Source organism: Bubalus bubalis, chromosome 9 (genome assembly GCF_019923935.1).
Source record: "Bubalus bubalis isolate 160015118507 breed Murrah chromosome 9, NDDB_SH_1, whole genome shotgun sequence".
In the NCBI taxonomy this organism is placed as follows: Eukaryota; Metazoa; Chordata; class Mammalia; order Artiodactyla; family Bovidae; genus Bubalus; species Bubalus bubalis.
The window spans coordinates 64,837,576-64,856,876 of NC_059165.1; the positions used below are offsets into that span (position 1 = coordinate 64,837,576).

General features: G+C 34.9%; 1 protein-coding gene across 3 annotated transcripts in view; it reads right to left on the minus strand.

Moving 5' to 3' along the window:
* The window catches only part of SEC24A (SEC24 homolog A, COPII coat complex component), a 74,157-nt gene that overhangs the window by 31,268 nt on the left and 23,588 nt on the right, over positions 1 to 19,301 (minus strand). For 2 of the 3 annotated variants that reach the window (XM_006042790.3, XM_006042792.4), the window contains exons 2-10: positions 15,634 to 16,116; positions 10,760 to 10,930; positions 8,350 to 8,427; positions 7,632 to 7,798; positions 7,195 to 7,367; positions 6,149 to 6,251; positions 4,930 to 5,056; positions 3,207 to 3,316; positions 109 to 221 (exon numbers count right to left, since the gene is read on the minus strand). In XM_006042790.3, the coding sequence (XP_006042852.1) occupies positions 109 to 221; positions 3,207 to 3,316; positions 4,930 to 5,056; positions 6,149 to 6,251; positions 7,195 to 7,367; positions 7,632 to 7,798; positions 8,350 to 8,427; positions 10,760 to 10,930; positions 15,634 to 16,116 (1,525 nt within the window). The remainder of the gene's footprint in view (positions 1 to 108; positions 222 to 3,206; positions 3,317 to 4,929; positions 5,057 to 6,148; positions 6,252 to 7,194; positions 7,368 to 7,631; positions 7,799 to 8,349; positions 8,428 to 10,759; positions 10,931 to 15,633; positions 16,117 to 19,301) is intronic. The other variant, XM_044947647.1, reaches the window with a different exon arrangement.

Genomic DNA, 19,301 nt, shown 5'->3' on the forward strand with positions numbered 1-19,301 from the left:
GGACTTTTAGAACATAATTACATAGCTTTTAAAATATATTTTGGAACTACTTACTCATTTTATTAATACAAACACTATTTCTAAATTAACCTGAGTTAAGATACTTACAAATCCAGATTGTCTAACAAACTCTGGCAAACTGAATTCAAGTATCCAGTTTCAATTGCATTGTGAGACACATCAAAAACAAAGAGGTACACTGGAGGTTGAGGTGGTCGTAACTGAAGGAGAAAAAGGATCTCATTAAATACAGTTAACAGGATTTAATTTAAACTTACCATTTGTCATGTCTACATATAGCAAAACAATAAAACAAACCTTATTTACAGATCAAGTAGAGACTATAATAATAATAGATGAAGAAAATAATATAGAAAGAAGTTTTTTTCAGATGCATACTTAGAAAAAGGAAAATGAGAATATGATTGTCATCTGTCAGAAGAGTGTTTTTTCTAGGACAGGAAGGGGAATACATATAATCAGAAAGCTTTTAGGGGACCTCCCTGGTGGTCCAGTGGCTATGACTCTGTGCTCTCAATGCAGGGGTCCAGGGTTCAACTTCCAGTCAGGGAACTAGATCCCACATGCCAGAACTAAAAGAGCCTGCATGATGCAACTAAGAGCTGGTGTAGGCAGATATTAGGTTGGTGCAAAAGTAATTATAGTTTTGCATTGTTGAACTTTGCCATTTGATATTGGAAAAATTTTTAAGTAAATGTGGTTATGTTACACATCATTTTAATGCACATTTCTTGCTTTATATTTTTTGCTAATGAATTATTACTTGTCAATTTTGTATGTATTTTAGACTATGAAAATTGTTACTAGACAAAAAGTGAATTCATGCAATTTTCTTATTGGAGTTCAAAATGGGTCATAAAGCAGCAGAGACAACTCACAACATCAACAATGCCTTTGGCCAAGGAACTGCTAATGAATGAACAGTGCAGTAGAGGTTCAAGAAGTTTTGCAAAAGAGATGAGAGCCTTGAAGATAAGGAGCACAGTGGCCAACCACTGAAAGTTGACCACAACCAACTAAGAGCAATCATCAAAGCTGATCCTCTTACAACTACATGAGAAATTGCCCAAGAGCTCAATGTCGACCATTCTACGGTCATTTGGCATTTGAAGCAAACAGGAAAGGTGAAGAAGCTCAGTAAGTGGGTGCCCTCATGAGCTGACTGAGAATCAAAGAGGTTGTCATTTTGAAGTGTCATCTTCTCTTATTCCATGCAACACAAACAAACCATTTCTCAATCGGATTGTGACGAGACGAAAAGTGGATTGTATACAACAACCAGCAACTATCAGTTCAATGGTTGGAGCTAGAAGAAGCTCCAAAGCACTTCCCGAAGCCAAACTTGCACCAAATAAAGGGTCCTGGTCACTATTTGGTGGTCTGCTGCCCGTCTGATCCACTACAGCTTTCTGAATTGCAGAAAAACCATTAGATCTGAGAAGTATGCTCAGCAAATCGATGAGATACAATGAAAATTGCAACACCTGCAGCCAGCATTGGTCAACAGAAAGGACCCAATTCTTCACAACAATGCCCAACCACCTGTCACACAATCAACATCTCAAAAGTTGAACAAATTAGGCCACAAAGTTTTTGCCTCATCTGCCATATTCACCTGACCTCTCACCAACCAACTACCACTCCTTCAAGTATCTTGACAACTTTTTGCAGGGGAAACGCTTCCACAACCAGCAGGAGGCAGAACATGCTTTCCAAGAGTTCGCTGAATCCTGAAGCGTGGATTTTTATGCTACAGGAATAAACAAACTTATTTCTTGTTGAAAAAAATGTGTGGTAGCAGTTCCTATTTTTATTAATAAAGAGCTGGTTGAGACTAGTTAAAATGATTTAAAATTCAGGGTCTGGAACCATAATTACTTTTTCACCAACCTAATTAAATAAATATTTTAAAAAAAGAAAACCTTTTGAGAGTTTTGGCAATGTTCAATTTCTTGACCTGGGTGGTGAAACAGTGGTATTATGATTACTTGGTAACCTATATATTCATGTTTCATAGGCTTTCATCATATTTCACAATTTAGAGAAATTACAGTTCTGAAAATGACAAATCAGGTCAACTTGAGATGGTTATTTAACCAACACATTTCAACCAGTTGCAGAAAAATGTACAAGTATATTTTAAACTTCCAAGCTCAAATATTTGTCTTCAATTCAATAAAAAGCATCAAATAATCACACTCAGAACTTGATGTCTAGTATGCTTTTATATTTTTTTGCACATATCACTTGCCAAATTCATAGAATCTGCTGTCCAAGAAGTAAGTCTGGAAGAAGCAACATCTCTTGCAGACCTAGGCAAGTTTCCAAATTTAAAGGAAGCCATTTTTACAAAAGCTAAGAGGTAAAGAAATGGAAGAAAGCCAATTCAAAAAAATAAATGCTTCTGATTTTTTGGCTGTAATTCAACAAAGGCACAGCTACATAAAGAAAGCTATTAACAGCCATTTAAGTGTCACAAAAACGTTTTCTATACTGAAATTTCCATGTGGTTAAAACAGACTGAGTCCTCATAATTTCTATACTAAAATGGCCCCAACTGACCAGATAGAGACTATCCCATAAAAATACACTAAAATAAAATATTAAAAGTTGGTATTAAGTCTTATCTTCATATTCCCTTTTCTTAGAGGCAATTATTGCATAGAGAAAGAGAAACCAAAAGTTCTGGATTTTGCAAGTCACTTAAGTAAATCTGTTTCACATCTGTAAAACAGGATGAACAGTGCTTAATTAAGAATTGTTTGTGATGATCAAAAAGATATATGTGCTTTGTAAAATGGATAGTACTAATCAAACATTAGGCATAATTATTATCTTTTCAAATGCAAGACTTCAGATACTCACACAAGTGTATGTATAAGTACTTACAAGAGGATACACATCACATTATTATTTATAAAGCAAAAAACTACGAGACCTAAAAGTATACTAGTATGATCCCAATATTTTATGCAGATTTCTGAATGGATACCCAAGAAACATAAACAGAACTTAGCATATTCTTTCACTTTCCAAACTTACCCTTATATACAAATTAACTGTGTTTATAATGAACAGGATAACTTTTATAAATTAAAAATATAAAATTTTATTAAAGAACTATATGGTATATTTAAAACCCAGTATTATGAAATATTTATGCTATATAAAAAGTGAAACTTTACCATGTATTCTGATGGAGCCATAAACTCAATTGTAGCATTTTGAACTTCAGGTCTTCTGTGAGGTTCTCCATAGACTCTGGTCAAAGGGTTGTACATGAATTCTTCAGGAACTATGTGAATTAACAACATACGCTGTTAAAACTGAAAGGATTACGTTTAATACAGCTTACATTTGGCTGTTTTCTTAATTTAGGGATTCATATATAATTCAATATAAATTAAATATTAAAAGCTAAATGCACTTTTTTTTTAACTTGGCCATGCTGTGAGGCATGTGGGATCCCAATCAGGATTGAACCTGCTCCCCCTGCAATGGAAGCATAGAGTCTTAACCACTGGACTGCCAGGGAAGTCTGGGTTAATATACTTTATTTTTGAGTTCCATTCAATTTCTCTTCCTAATGAACAGCACTAAGTATGTTTTGCTTTTACAATTACAAGTACTATGACTTTTCCTATTTTCTAATATCCTTTTTCTCTTAATTCCTGGAAAGCTGCTTTCCTAAAATAGTTTAAGAGGATGATAAAAATTCATTAAGTGATAATTATTTTCTTAAACGCAAGACTAAACTTTGTCTTAAATTTCACAGTGGTACAAGGATATTAACATTTGATGTCATTTACAGACTCTGGTTGCCCCTGGAAAGCTACGGCAAAAATACTTCAAAGTATTTTTTGGGTATCAGGGTATGGGGCATGGTGAGTTTCAAAAGTTATTAAGACCTCTATGGAGTATCAGCTACCTTCTGCTTATAAAACATTAGTGCTCCAATATTTTCTAAATTATCATTGCATCTGTCTTCTCAATAACTGTTTAAAAATTCAAATCCCAATATATGCTGAAGGGTAAGCTATAGTTCATGAAATGCTCTGGGCTGCATACGAAAGTGACTTCAACTTTTATTACAATTTAACTTCATATACCAAAGCTCATATACATAAGATTTTAAAGGTGTACTAAACACTATACATACATATATTTTATGAATTATTACAGAGTAAAAAGAATGCTCTTTTTCTACCCTCATTTTCTTCTACTCTAAAAATACAAACAGTAAACGTGGTTTTCAAAAATCTCAGAAGCTCCTCTATTTCCCAATGCTTAATGAAATCTCCTTCTAAACAGATTTTTAGAAAAATTGAAAACTTAATTTTCAATGTGGATATCAGAATGCCCTTTTTCCTTCTCTAATCCTAATAGAATGTTGTTAGGTGATATGTCTCAATATATAAATAGTGAAACAGTTACTGAAGGATATCTCCTCCTCATCAATTACTGAAAAAACTACATTCAACTAACCTTCTAGCACTGCCCACCTCCCTTCATACAGCAGTGAATGAAGCTAATGGCAGCTATTCTGTGGACTTATTTTCTTTCACCCTAGAGAAAAGGCATGGGACAATTTCTAAATAAAAATATTTCTTAAATTATAGGCTTAAATAATACCATGAAATATGCCATTTGTTATATGCCCAATATAATAAATGTAAAAAAATGGTATCAAAGTAATATTACCATATTTTTTGCTTAAGAAATATGTAATCATTTATATATAAGTATAAATGCCTGAAAAAAAAGTGAAAAGAAGTTATATATGAGTGGAAGGATTACACATAAATAAGACAGGAGGTGTTTTTTTATTTTTTTTGCTTTTTTAACTTTGCATTTATATTATCTGATTTCCCTACAATGAATACAATAATATTAATTAAAAAAAAATACCATCATTAACTCGGTAACATAAGTTACACTTCCATCTCCTTTGATCAAGAAAGCTGACAAAAGGGTTGATGTATGTCCTGCATGAACGGCATCTCACAATTGTACTAGAGGTAACCACAGGCAATTGCTGTAAAAAAAAAAAACAAAAAAAACAAAAAAAAAACACAACTAATTTATTAAAGACAGTAATCATCATGTCTAAGGGTAAAGCAATTAATCCATATAACTGTTGCAATATTATAATTTTCGAGGAAAAACTACGGTAAAAAATGTGTCCAACCTGCCACACAAAATATTATGTAGTTGACATGTATTGATTTTTAAACCCTAGTGATTTTCCCCGAGACTATTCTCATTAAATTTTGCCTTTTAAAAAGTATTTATTTTCTCATTAAAAGTTTACATCGCATATACAACACTGTAAAGCAACTATACTCCAATAAAAATTGATTTAAAAAAGCTGACACTGCAAATTCAACATAGTAAATTTACAATGTATTTCTGAGATGAATGGTGAAGGATTGATCGACATTCTAAAAAAAAAATCAATCAAATTATTAAGAAGTTGCTTCATGTTACATTAACAGGTTACTAAGTTCTCAGAACTATCACTAAGTTATGGTTTAAATCATATTTAAATGTTTTATTTGACTTGGCAATTATGCTATTTAAAGTTTATCCTACATATTAAAAGATCTAATGTCTTAAAATCAAAAATCAATAAATGCAATACAATCCTATTACCAAAAGGAGGTTGGTTATGGGAAAGTCACTTCACTTATGTACTGATTAACTCAAATGTACGTGGTCACATGTCAAGGTCCTAAAGCCTTAGGACAAAAGAAGGCCTTTTTTTTTTTTCTTCCTTTTTTGAGAAACAGTTTCTCAAAGCAACAGACTTTACTCCAAGAATAGAAGAACTGGGAGAATGGGTAAAGCATTTTAATGGGTAAACAATTTACAACTTTAAAAAAAATACTATGGTTCATTTATTTTCTTCAGTACATCTATCCTACTCAGTACCTCCTGAATTTTTCAACAATATGTTTATCTCATTGTAAAAGTGTTTGATAATAATCTTTTTGACTGAAATACAAATAAAGGAAGTCGTCAATAGTCAAATTTCTAAAGACAGCTCAAACAAAATTCTTGCATTATTGTAAAAGATTCCTTACCACTAAGATAATTTTCCACATTTACTTTCACTAATAAAACATACCACTAGGTCTTTAAAAGGATGAAGCAGCAGTCCCAAAGGAAGTTTGGCTTTATTCAGTAAGGCCTGAGTCTGAGGAATGCTAGTCAGTGTGCAGCGAAATAACCTGTATCAAAGTAAAAATCATCTATCAGTTATTACTATGACTAGTTTGGAACAAAAAATTTTCAGAAGATTTAAAAGGTACACATTGTAACACTGGATCAGATTATAAATGAAGTACTTCAACAGGCTCTCACCAATTTTATCCTTTCTAAATATTTAAATCCTATTCAGAAATAATATATTTTATATAACAAAACAGTTTCTTCTCAGCTTGTGCATAAGACAGTCTGGACTATCAAAGGACTTACTTTTTCTTTATATAAATCTAGACTGCACTGGAATTACACCGACTCAATGGATGTGAGTTTGAGTGAACTCCAGGAGTTGGTGATGGACAGGGAGGCCTGGCATGCTGCAGTTCATGGGGTTGCAGAGAGTCGGACATGACTGAGCGACTGAACTGAACTGAACCCAAATTTGCAAATGTAAAGTTATGTGTATTACCTGAAAGTTCAGTTTTGTATTAGGTTCTAAAAAGACTGTTTAAAAATAACAAATTCAATTTATCAGAAAGTCTTCATATCTTAAAAACTTCATGAACTTAAACTCACAACCAAATTTAGTAGAGAAAAGCATACTATAATTATGTTTGCTATGAAAAATAATTTAAAATGATAGCAAATAAAGGATTATATAGAATCAAATCTCCATACTTCGGACTTTGAAAATATAATAGAGCCACCATAATGATAATGAATATCATAGTCCCATTAGAGTTGATAAGAGCAACTATCAGATCAGGCATTACAACTTGATTTCTTTACTTAGAACATTTCAAATATTAAGTAAGCAACTAACAAAGTACTGTTTTGTGTATGCAGACTACTTTCATAAATTAATATACCTGCATAGCTTGCTCAAAATACATGAAGCTCAAAAAAAATCTGGAAGCCTTTTAGAACAAGTAAAATGTCATATTGAATAAGTACTGTTTGAAGCCTTACTCTGGGTTACAATTCAGCTTCTGGATATCTTCATGCAAATTTGGAACTGGAGGCTGCAAAGGTGTCGATGGAAGCATGTTTCTTTCTTGAAGAAGATTGATAACTCTTAGCCCCTCTGGATGTAGGCTTAATCCACTCATACTTGCAGTTAAATGATTAGCACCTAAAGGAGTCTAAAGAAATATAACTTCACAGTAAGTAGCCTTTACAATGTCCTCCACTGAAAAGAGAAGCATATATTAATAACAAAACTGTAATCTCAATTTCCTGGTCAATTTTTTTGGTTCTGGAGACATGTAACAGGACAAAAGTCTTATGAAATACTCATTATCATTATCATTTGGTAAAAAAATGTTCATTGTACCTTCCTAAAATGTTTTCAGGTGAATATAGTTTAAATCAAAAAGCAGAATACAGGTTATAAAAAAAAGGTATACCTGAGTAAAAGCCTGTGGACCACTTGGGTAATTCAAGGAAGAGGGTGGTAGTCCTGCTCCTGTTGTACTAGGTGGTGCTGTGTTCTGATAACCAGGTGGTAAGGAGGGATATGAATATCCAACACTTCGGCTCATTGTGGGATTCTTAGTAGTAGGCTGTGATGTTGCTAGAAACAAGGTAACTTTTAAGATCTATTTTACACTCCATAGTACTTTAAATCAACATATAGATCCATTAAATTTGTAACTCCAAAATCCTTTGGGTAACTTAATACTTTAACTCATCAATTTTGTAAAATAAAACAAACACTAATAACAAAGTGAGCAATGATTAAAATCTAGCTAATGTGGTCTATAGCTATAAACACACAAAGGTTAAGTTCAGTATACTTAATTTACTCTCATGTCATGTACTAAACATTGTATTCAGACTAAAATTTTAATTCAAAACAACTTTAATTAAAATATAATAAATGTTCAAATGGATAAATTTAAATAGATCTAACTGATAAAAGTATTCTATAGTCATAACATTATAATAATAAAGCCCATAATCCCAACTCTAAAGGTGGGGGGGAACCTAACAAAAAGCCTAAATCCATACAGACAGAAAATGCTAACAGGAGATACCATTGCACGACCTAATTATTTTCTTCTCTGTTTTCTATCAGGAACATATTAAAAAAAAAAAAAAAAAAAAACTTTCATAGCATCTCACCCAAGAAGCCACCGCCTTCAATTTCATCATAATTATTGTGAACCACCATAGATCCATTATTGGTATTTGATATAATACCTAAGGAGGAAGTTTATTAACAATATTTAAATTAGGACTAGTATTACAATTTCTGCAAGATCTGATTTAGTGTTTAAAATTTATAACAATGTCCCAAATGACAAATAGCTTAAACCACACCTCAGGAAATGTCACGTTGAAATAAAAATTTCAAACAATATAAGATTCTAAATATACAAAATATATAAAAGTTCCAAATAACTTTATAAACCTCTAAAAAGAATGGTACTTTGTGGAGTTTATAAAATTATATACAATCTGAAAGTTTTACCAGTTGCAAGAGCAGCATTAAAAGCTTCTAAGGAATTGGAGAAGGAAATGGCAACCCACTCCAGTGTTCTTGCCTGGAGAATCCCAGGGACAGAGGAGCCTGGTGGGCTGCCGTCTATGGGGTCGCACAGAGTCGGACACGACTGACGCGACTTAGCAGCAGCAGCAGCAGCAAGGCTTTAGGGCTTTCTGTTTTGCAGCTGTTTTAGAAGGAAGGCAGTCTGTATGAAGGTACTTGTAAGCACAGCCTACTTGCTTCTCAAGTTGATATAAGAGAGAGACTTTCCCAAGAGCAGAGAAGCTTTAAAGAGTGACTTTAGTTTTAAAATATAAAGTAATTTTTGTTGTGGTTAAGATAAATGGTGCAGACCAACAAGCATATAAAGAGTTCTTAACATCAAAAAATAAAAAAATAAAAACTTCTAAGGAACAGTACACACTACACTAAGTCACCAAAATCAATACTATTGAAGAATGAGGATAAATAAGGATGAGATACACTATTTATGAGGGTAAAAACCTTTAAAAAAAATATAGAACAGAGTAGAATCTGGAATTAACTTTAAAGTGATATATAGTAATTAGAACAATTGCTTTAGTCCAGCAAACTAATAATAATAATTTATCACTAAAATTTATTAGCTCTAATTCAGGTATAGAAGAAATCAAATCAGTGAATAGCATCACCTCTAGCACCTACAAATAAATGTGTTAACTTTAAACAGTCATTTTAATACCAAATAGATAAGTTTAATGACTTCAATAAAGTTAGTAACTCTTTTCCAATTCTCAAGACCACCACGACTTTACCCATGAGTTGATATATTAATAGAAAATCTTGGTAATCTTGTAGAAACAAACAAAAACACTGAACATATTTTTATTTTATTTATTTACTTTTGGCTGTGCTGGGTCTTAGTTACTGCACAGGTTTTTCTCTAATTGCAGCAAGCAGGGGCTACTCTCCAGGTGCTGTGTGAGGGCTTCTCACTGCAGTGGCTACTCTTGTGCAGAAAATGGGCTCTGGGGTGTGTGGGCTTCAGTAACTGTGGCATGCGGGCTCAGCAGTGCAGGTCCTGTGCTCTAGAGCACAGGCTCAGTAGTTGTGGTGCACAGGTTTGGTTGCTGTGTGGCATGTGGGATCTTTCCAGCCAAGAGATCAAACCCATGTCTGCTGCACTGGCAGGTGGATTCTTTACCACTGAGCCACCAGGAAAGCCCTGAGCATATTTTTAGTTGGCTAAAAGTTTAAATACTTATTCTAGCTTGATTTTCAAAATTAACATGTAAGACATTACTTTATCATTTTGTTACTCACTGTTAACACGATCCTTTTCAAATTATACACAGGTCAGTTTTTTTCCCTACTAACAATACTAAAAAAAGGAAATGGTAGAAGAAAATACAAAAATGGTAATATTGATTGTACTGAGTCATAGAATATGGGCAGTGGCTTTTCCCCCCCTTCATCTGTTTTCCTATTTCCAATCTTGTTACAATGGTTATATTATTCCTAAAATCCAGTTTCTTACTTTACAAAACATTTTAAGTTAATAAACTTGTATTTTAAAGTTACATCTGAAGATAATGGTTTAAAACTGTAAAACATGAAAATGTTTTTACATTTTACTTTTTATTTAGGCTTATAAATGCTTGTTAATAGTGGCAGTTTGTTAACAGTAACGGTGGCAATCAAAAACCTGCTTCCACAAAAAAGAGCCGATGTATTAAAAATATAGCTTCAACATCATGTCCAGAAAAGCAAAAGTCCCCCTCTCACCTCCCTCTACCAAGAGATACGTAACCTTATAGCCATGATTTTTAAAATCTGCACAGTAACAAAAAAAGTTAACAGTGATCCCAAAGGCTAGTCCACAGCCCAGAATACAGAAAAGGAAAACTGAGTAATTTTTTTAAACCCTAAATTCCTAAGGGGCATCTCAAACCAAAACAACCAGATTTTCTGAAAAAATATGGCTTGAATGCACAAAATTCAGATAATATTAATCCTTCCACCCTGAGTCAAAACTTTAGGAGTTGACTTGGTTTTTGTCCTGCTTACCTTCTTGGTTGCTAGTTGAATTAAATGAGGGCTGGGGCACAGTTCTAGGTGTCAATTTCTGAGGAGTAAGGGCCCTCACTGGAGGTGGTCCTCCAGTTGGAGGGGGGCCAAGAGGAGCTCCTGGTTGAAAAGTAGTAGGCAGAGGTGGATTCGCTAAGGGCAGTGCAGACCCTATGGAAACAATGGTTTTTCACATGTCACTTAAGAACTTAAGAAAAAGGCCCAAACAGCCTTTTACCAAATCTAAATAACTTCCAAATTTATATTTTCATTATAAACCAACAAATTACTACAAATAAGTTAACTTCCCAGATTACTTTACACATTTCCAAATCTTTCCTCCCATAATTCTTGTGTGTTAATGTGTGTGTGTGTGTGTGTGTGCACACACGCACTCAGTCGCTCAGTTGTGTCACTCTTTGTAATCCTATAGACTGTAGTTCATGGAATTCTCCAGACAAGAATACTGGAGTGGGTTGCCATTTCCTACTCCAGGGGATCTTTCCAACTGAGGAATCGAACCCGAGTCTCCTGTGTCTCCTTCACTGGCAGGCAAATTCTTTACCACTGTGCCACCTGGGAGGCCACCATAATTCTTACCTGTCAATTGTTAAAGCAATATAAAGTCAGGATCAAATCACTTATACAGTAGACACAATGCCCTGTTTATTGCTTAATTTTTCATTAACTGGTCACAGAGCTTCAACAAGCCATGTCAAATATTGCAGTAGAAATAAACATGAATAAAATTTTATGGAGTACTTATCAATATAGCCCATTCGATTACCATCAATTAGGGTTAGATAGCTTTCTAAAACTACGAAGTATTCTGGTTATCCTAAATTCTCCAAGTTTTATTTCATTTTGGTTCATTTTTATTGGTGGTATAACCTGTTAATATTAGATAATAAATGTATACACTGTTTAGTGTTTACCTAGTAATAATTAAAAGCAGGTTACTTTCAATAATGACTTACTCCTATATTAAGAATACTCCCTAGGCTTAAAAATCAGGAAATGATCCAAAGTTTATGTATAAACCTTATGAAACACTGCTATCCAAGATGCTTAAAAGTATCCATCAAACTAAACTAAAAAACATCATGGCATTTGTCCTTGTATCTACCAGTATCTCACTGCCTCAATTTCACCAATTTTCTTTTAGGATAGATAGTAAGTTCTACTCTTGAGGAAATTCTGTGTGATATGGAAAGTTCCAAAACCCACAACCAACTTCTCATTTGCCAAAAAGGAGCAACAGTCTACAAAGTAGATAAAATACTACTAATTAAATACATGTGATTTAATTTTTCATTATACTTTTTTTTATCCTCTGAATTTAATATATTCTGTGTTTTATAAAATTGAAGGAATAAGGACACCAAATATGAAAATTTTCAGTGTCTCTTCAACATTGTTGAATTCTCCAGTGCTAAGTCGCTTCAGTCATGCCCAACTCTTTGTGACCCCATGGACTGGAGCCCGCCAGCCTCCTCTGTCCATGGGTTTCTCCAAGCAAGAATGCTGGAGTGGGTAGCCATTCCCTTCTCCAGGGGATGTTCCCAACTCAGGAACCAAACTGAAAAATGATCTTCCAACAAGACTAGTCAGTGCCCTGTTCTCAAAAGTGAAGATAAAGATTACTGCCATGGAACTCCCTTATCGAAGAATCGAGACCAGTCAAAGGAACAAAAGGGCAAGGTACATTTCCAACTCAGCATGAACAAGAATGTATGATACATCTGGCTACAAAGATGTAACAATCTAATATTTAACAAAATACATGTGAGCTTATTGAGATTTTTTCACAGCTTAAGAGGAATACTGTTGAATCCAGAATAAGCTACGTTTCATAAAATAGACATTATTTTTTCACGCTGAATGACTCTTATTTAGAACACCAATAGCTAGAGTTTCAGAATCTGGCTTCTGAGATCTCTAAAACTAATTACATGCTAAAAGGTGGCCTATAAGAATAGAAAAAGTTAGAGAATTTTAATATGTGAACTATATATTTTACATAACTTAGACACAATTTTGAGATCAAACAATCAGGCACCTACCAACAATGATGAAAAAACAGAGGTAAAAATCAGGGAATTTTTTGAGGTCTCGTTAAGAAAAGAGAAGAGCAGTCATATAGTTCTTTTAGCAGTCATATGCTTCTTTTACACAGAAACCTTCCTAAATTTTGGCACTTCCTTACATCTCTGTCACCACATCTGTGCTATAATCAAGGTGCTCTACCTGGGGGCACCTCAGGGTGGTCTACCTTCTGGTATAGCTAAAAAAAAATTCAGATTATTGATCACATGCTTTTTAATGAGAGGCTACACTTTCTTCCAAATAGTTTTTATTTATTTATTTTTAAAATATTTATTTATTTGGCTGCATTAGGTCTTAGTTGCAGCATGTGAGATCTTTAGTTGTGGTATGTGGGACGTAGTTCCCTGACCAGGGATTGAATGTGGGTCCCCTGCACTGGGGACATGGAATGTTAGCCGCTAGACCACCAAGGAAGTCCCCCAAATAGTTTTTAAATAGTACTTTTCCCTAACCTATTTTCTTGTGGCTTTGGGCAAATTATTCAAGCCTCATATTTCTTATCTGTAAAACACACTGCTATAAAAATTAAATAAGATAACACACATTCAAGTTTGGTAAAATGCTGGAAAATAACAAATATTCAATAAATGTTATCTACAATTCTTAATTAAGAAGTGAACATTCATTAATTTCAAATGATTAATGCTCACTCACAGTGTCAAATAAATAAGAATACAAATAATCAGAAGGATTTTGGTTCTAACAATGATGGGTCAGAAGATCTCTCCAAATAAACCAAGTTTCTAGAGGCACCCTTAATCTTTACAAGACCAAAATGCATTCACCAAGGTTAGTGGCTAGTCAAGAGGCTAAGAAAAATAGATTCAACAGTTAACAAACTATAAAATGCATGAAGTACATGTAGTATCTAGATGCAGAAAATACATATTAACATAAAAAGGTAACAACTGATAATACCATTTCACTTGAAAACTTTTACTAGTTCATTTCCTTGAGGATGTCTGCTGAACAAAATCAATTTGCAGATCCCAATACAGAATCTGAATTAATTTGGGAGAATGGCATTGAAACATGTAAAATATCATGTATGAAATGAGTTGCCAGTCCAGGTTCGATGCACGATACTGGATGCTTGGGGCTGGTGCACTGGGACGACCCAGAGGGATGGAATGGGGAGGGAGGAGGGAGGAGGGTTCAGGATGGGGAACACATGTAAACCTGTGGCGGATTCATTTTGATATTTGGCAAATCTAATACAGTTATGTAAAGTTTAAAAATAAAATAAAATTAAAAAAAAAAAAAAAAAAAAAAACAGAATCTGAATTAATAGCAAAAAAGGAATAGTAAAAAAATAAATAAAAAAGGAATAGTGAAATGGTTAACTGAACCTACTTTTGAACCACATATGACCAAACAATGAGGTTAAAAAGATTTAATGATCAAAGTGAGTCCAAGAATACATAGCTTTCTTCTCAAATTGATGTACAGATTCAGAACAATCTCTATCCAAATCACAGCTATCTTTTTTTTTTTTTTTTTCCAAAAATTTACAAGCTGATCCTAAAATTCTTAAGGAAATCCAAGGGACTGAGAACAGACAGAACAATCTTGGGGAAAAAAAATAGTTGAAGGAGTCAATATTTCCAAACTCAAAGCTTACCATAAAGCTACAGTAATCAAGATGTTTGGTAACAGTATAAAAATAGACACACAGATCAATGGAACAGAATTCAAAGTCCAGAAATAAATCCTACATTTATGATCAACATAACCTTTATTTTCAACAAGGGTGCCAAGATCATTTGATGGGAGGAAGAACACACTTTCAATCAAAAAGTCCTAGGACAACTATATATCCACATGCACAAGAATAAAGTTAAATCCCTACCTACTAACACCATATGGGCTTCCCTGATAGCTCAGTTGGTAAAGAATCCGCCTGCATTTCAGGAGACCCTGGTTCAATTCCTGGGTCGGGAAGATCCGCTGAAGAAGGGATAGGCTACCCATTCCAGTACTCTTGGGCTTCCCTTGTGGCTCAGCTGGTAAAGAATCCGCCTGCAATGCAGGAGACCTGGGTTCGATCCCTGGGTTGGGAAGATCCCCTGGAGAAGGGAAAGGCTACCCATTTCAGTATTCTGGCCTGGAGAATTCCAAGGACTATACAGTCCATGGAGTCACAAGGAGTCAGACATGACTGAGCAACTTTCACTAAAAACACCATGTACAAAAATTAACTCAAAATTGATCAAACACCTAAACGTAGGAACTAAAGCTATAAAACCTTAGGGAAAAAAACATAGGGATAAACCTCTGTGCATGGCTTTCTGACCACAGATGTGCTCAATAGAACTCCTCACTCCAAAAGTAAGTCTGTTTTCACTGCCCCTCCAGGATTCTTGGATTTCTGGAGTCAAAAATTGTCTGTGCCTTAACAAATAGATAAGCCAAGCCTTAGATCAAGTCCAAAGAGAGACCACAGGGATTGAGCTTCCCTAGAATACAAGATGGAACCTTGCTAATGTAAGTATTGGCCAGTCCTCAAGGAAGTGATTCTGCACATATACCTGAAACCCTAAAATTTCATGGGTGACCCAAAGAAACTCAGATAATATCTTCAAAGGAAAGAAGCAAAGCAGAAACAATCATGATTTGAACTTAACCCAAAAGTTACAGAAATAATCTAAAGATTAACAGTGATCAAAAAAATAAACAGTCTTCCATATGATTTTAAGACTGAAATAGTAATTTAAACATTTAAAATAAGCAAAAATTTCCCATTTCTAGCACTCCTATAAGAACTCTACCTGATTTTATGATGTTGTTTTGAAGTGAAGAATCTCCAGAAGAAACATATTGAGGACTCATCAAATTTGTATTCCCAGTCATGGTTGGTTGGGATGACGCACGAGGACAATGGTTTGTCTGTGACAAATAGTTATACTGCCAATTCGAAGGTGATGATACACTGGCTCCAGGAAGAAAGCTACCAGAAGGCATTGGTGTAGCAGCTGGGTTCTGAGAAGTAGGTAGTGGCATTTGGGGACTAGGACCACTACGGAGTGAAGGTGTCACTGGATGAGAAGCCACAGGTGGTCCATAAAGAGCTTGTCCAGGTCCCTGATAATTACTTAATGGAGAAACAGTCTGGGAACTACCAGAGTTAGACTGTCCGGAGACTGGATTCAAGGTCTTTGCTGGTATTAGATGAGGGTAGGATCCTGGAAGGTGAGAATTATACCCTTGGCTCACTGACACTTGTGAAGACATCAGGGCATTCTGGACAGGACCTTCCAACAAGAGCAGGAAAAATTAGTCTTACAAACAAACAAAGCAATACTTAAAAACATATAGTAAAATATATGGTACTCTTACAACTCAACAACAAAAAGACAAATAACCTAATTAAAAATGAGCAAAAGCTTTAAATAGTATTCAAATATACTTCCAAAGACATAAACAAATGGCAAAATGTTTAACATTATTAGTCATAAGAGAAGTGCAAATCAAAACTACAATGAGATACCACTTACACTAGGATGGTTAAAAAGAAGATGGCAAATAATAAACGTTGACAAAGATGTGGAAAAATTGGAACCCTCATACTTTGCTAGTGGAAATGTAAAACAGTGCAAGTGCACGGGAAAATAATCTGGCAGTTCTTCAAAATGTTAAACATAGATATCATATAATCCAGCAATTCCACTCTTGGTCTCCCTAAAAACTTGTAGACAAATGTTGACAATATTATTATTTTTAATAGCCCAAAAGGAGAAACATCCAAATGTCCACTAACTACTGAAGATAAACAAAAGGGGCTTAACTATACAATGGAATATTACTTGGTCATAAAAAGGAATGAAGTACTAATGGCATGCTATAACACAGATGAACCTTGAAAACATTATACTAAGTGAAAGGCACTACTCACAAAAGACCATACGCTGCACAAATCATTTATATAAAATGTCCAGAACAGGAAAATCCAAAGACACAGAGGTAGATTTGTGGTTACAACAGCTGGAAGAGGGACTAGGTAGTAACCGCTAATGGGTATGGGGTTTCTTTTTTGGGGTGATAAAGATATTTTATATATTTATCTATTTTTTAATTTATTTATTTTAGTTGGAGGTTAATTACTTTATAATATTGTAGTGGTTTTTGCCATACATTGATATGAATCCGCCATGGGTTTACATGTGTTCCCCATCTGAACCCCCCTCCCACTACCCTCCCCATCCCATCGCTCTGGGTTTTAAAGTTGGTTGTAGTGACGGTTGCAATTTTTAGTAAGTACACTAAAAAAATCATTCAACTATACATTTAAAAAAACTTTTTTTCATTTTATTTTTGGCTGCACTGGGTCTTCACTGCTGTGCACAAGCCAAGGCAACTCTCTAGCTGCAGGGTGTGGGCTTCTCATTGTGGCGGTTTCTCTTGTTGCAGAGCATGGGCTCTAGGGCACATGGGCTTCAGTTGCTTTTAGTTACTCTGAAGATTCCACATCTTCCAGGACCAGGGATGGAACTCATGTCCCCTCTATTGGCAGGCAGATTCTTAGCCACTGGACCATTATGGAAGTCCTGACTGTACATTTTAAAGCTGTTATATATAAAAAAAAATTAATCTCTAGAACCACCACTTCTCAGGAATATATTGTCATTTCTGCCCATAAAACTAGAAAATGAAAAGAAATTATTAAGATGCATATTTTTAAAAAGATGGCACTCATACAAAATTAACACCTGGGGACTCTTTACCTTTAAGAGATATAACAAAAAAATACTTATCTTCCGGTCATACCCCCTCAATCCATGCAACCAACATACAAATACCATTAGTCTAACTCAAACCCTTTCATCAATTACACAATACTTACACAAACATACACAAGTATATATATATATATAGAAGGAGAGGTAGGACTGGGAAGCCTACAAAAGCATATACACATAAGTAATATGTATCTGGGGAACGCTAGTCTATATGCATTCAGTTCAGTTCAGTTCAGTCGCTCAGTTGTGACCCCATGAACCGCAGCATGCCAGGCCTCCCTGTCCATCACCAACTCTCAGAGTTTACCCAAACTCATGTCCATTGAGTTGGTGATGCCATCTAACTATCTCATCCTCTGTCATCCCCTTCTCCTCCTGCCTTCAATCTTTCCCGGCATCAGGGTCTTTTCAAATGTGCCAGCTCTTCGCATCAGGTGGCCAAAATACTGATGCTGAGGTTGCAGCCTCAACATCAGTCCTTCCAATGAACACCCAGGACTGATTTCCTTTAGGATGGACTGGTTGGATCTCTTTGCAGTCCAAGGGACTCTCAAGAGTCTTCTCCAACACCTCAGTTCAAAAGCATCAATTCTTCTGTGCTCAGCTTTCTTTATAGTCCAACTCTCACATCCATACATGACTACTGGAAAAACCATAGCCTTGACTAGATGGACCTTTGTTGACAAAGTAATGTCTCTGCTTTTTAATATGCTGTCTAGGTTGGTCATAACTTTCCTTCCAAGGAGTAAGCGTCTTTTAATTTCATGGCTGCAATCACCATCTATATGCATTACTCTGACAAAAAATTTTTTTAAAATACAGGTATTCTTTCAGAACAAAAGAAGCAGATCCACATGTGTTAGTTGCCTAATTGTTTATAATAATGAAAAATTGGAAAAAAAATTAAATATTCATCAGCAGGAGACTGAATAAATTGTAGATTATTCACAAAACAGACTAATTATCAATAAAATGAATAAACCAGATGTACATCTACCAATTTAGATAAACTACAAAAAGAATACTAAGAACTTCCCTGGTGGTCCACTGGTTAAGAATCTGCCTGCCAATGCAGGGGACATATGTTTGACCTCTGGTGCGGGAAGATTCCACGTCCTGAGGAGCAATGAAGCCTGTGTGCCACAACTGCTGAGACTGTGCATCCTGGAGCCTGTGCTTTGCAACAAGAAAAACCAAAACCGCCGAAATGAAGAGGCCCACACATCACGACTAGAGAGCAGCCCATGCTCACTGCAACTAGAGAAAGCCCTTTTGTAGCAACAAAGATCCAGTACAGTCAAAAATTAATAAAAAGGAAGTTATAAAGAAAGAAGTGTAATATCTTTCTTACACAAATCTTTTGATTATGAAAATTTTCAGACATAACACAAAAGTATAAGACCACTTTTTGCAGGCTCCCACACACAAAAAAGTGAAATCCTTAGGAAATATATTTGATTTATGTATTTATTTTGGATTGTTTGACATTTTACGATAGAAAATCTTTCTTTCAGGAATTCTCTGACAGTCCATTGGTTAGGAGTGCACGCTTTCACTGCAGAGGGCCAGGGTTTGACCCCTGGCTGAGAAACTAAGAAACCGCAAGCTGTGCAACAGTCACACACACACACACAAAAAAACTTTCTTTCCCTCATAAACATGATATGTCTCTCCATTTATTCAAAACTGTTTTTTATCTT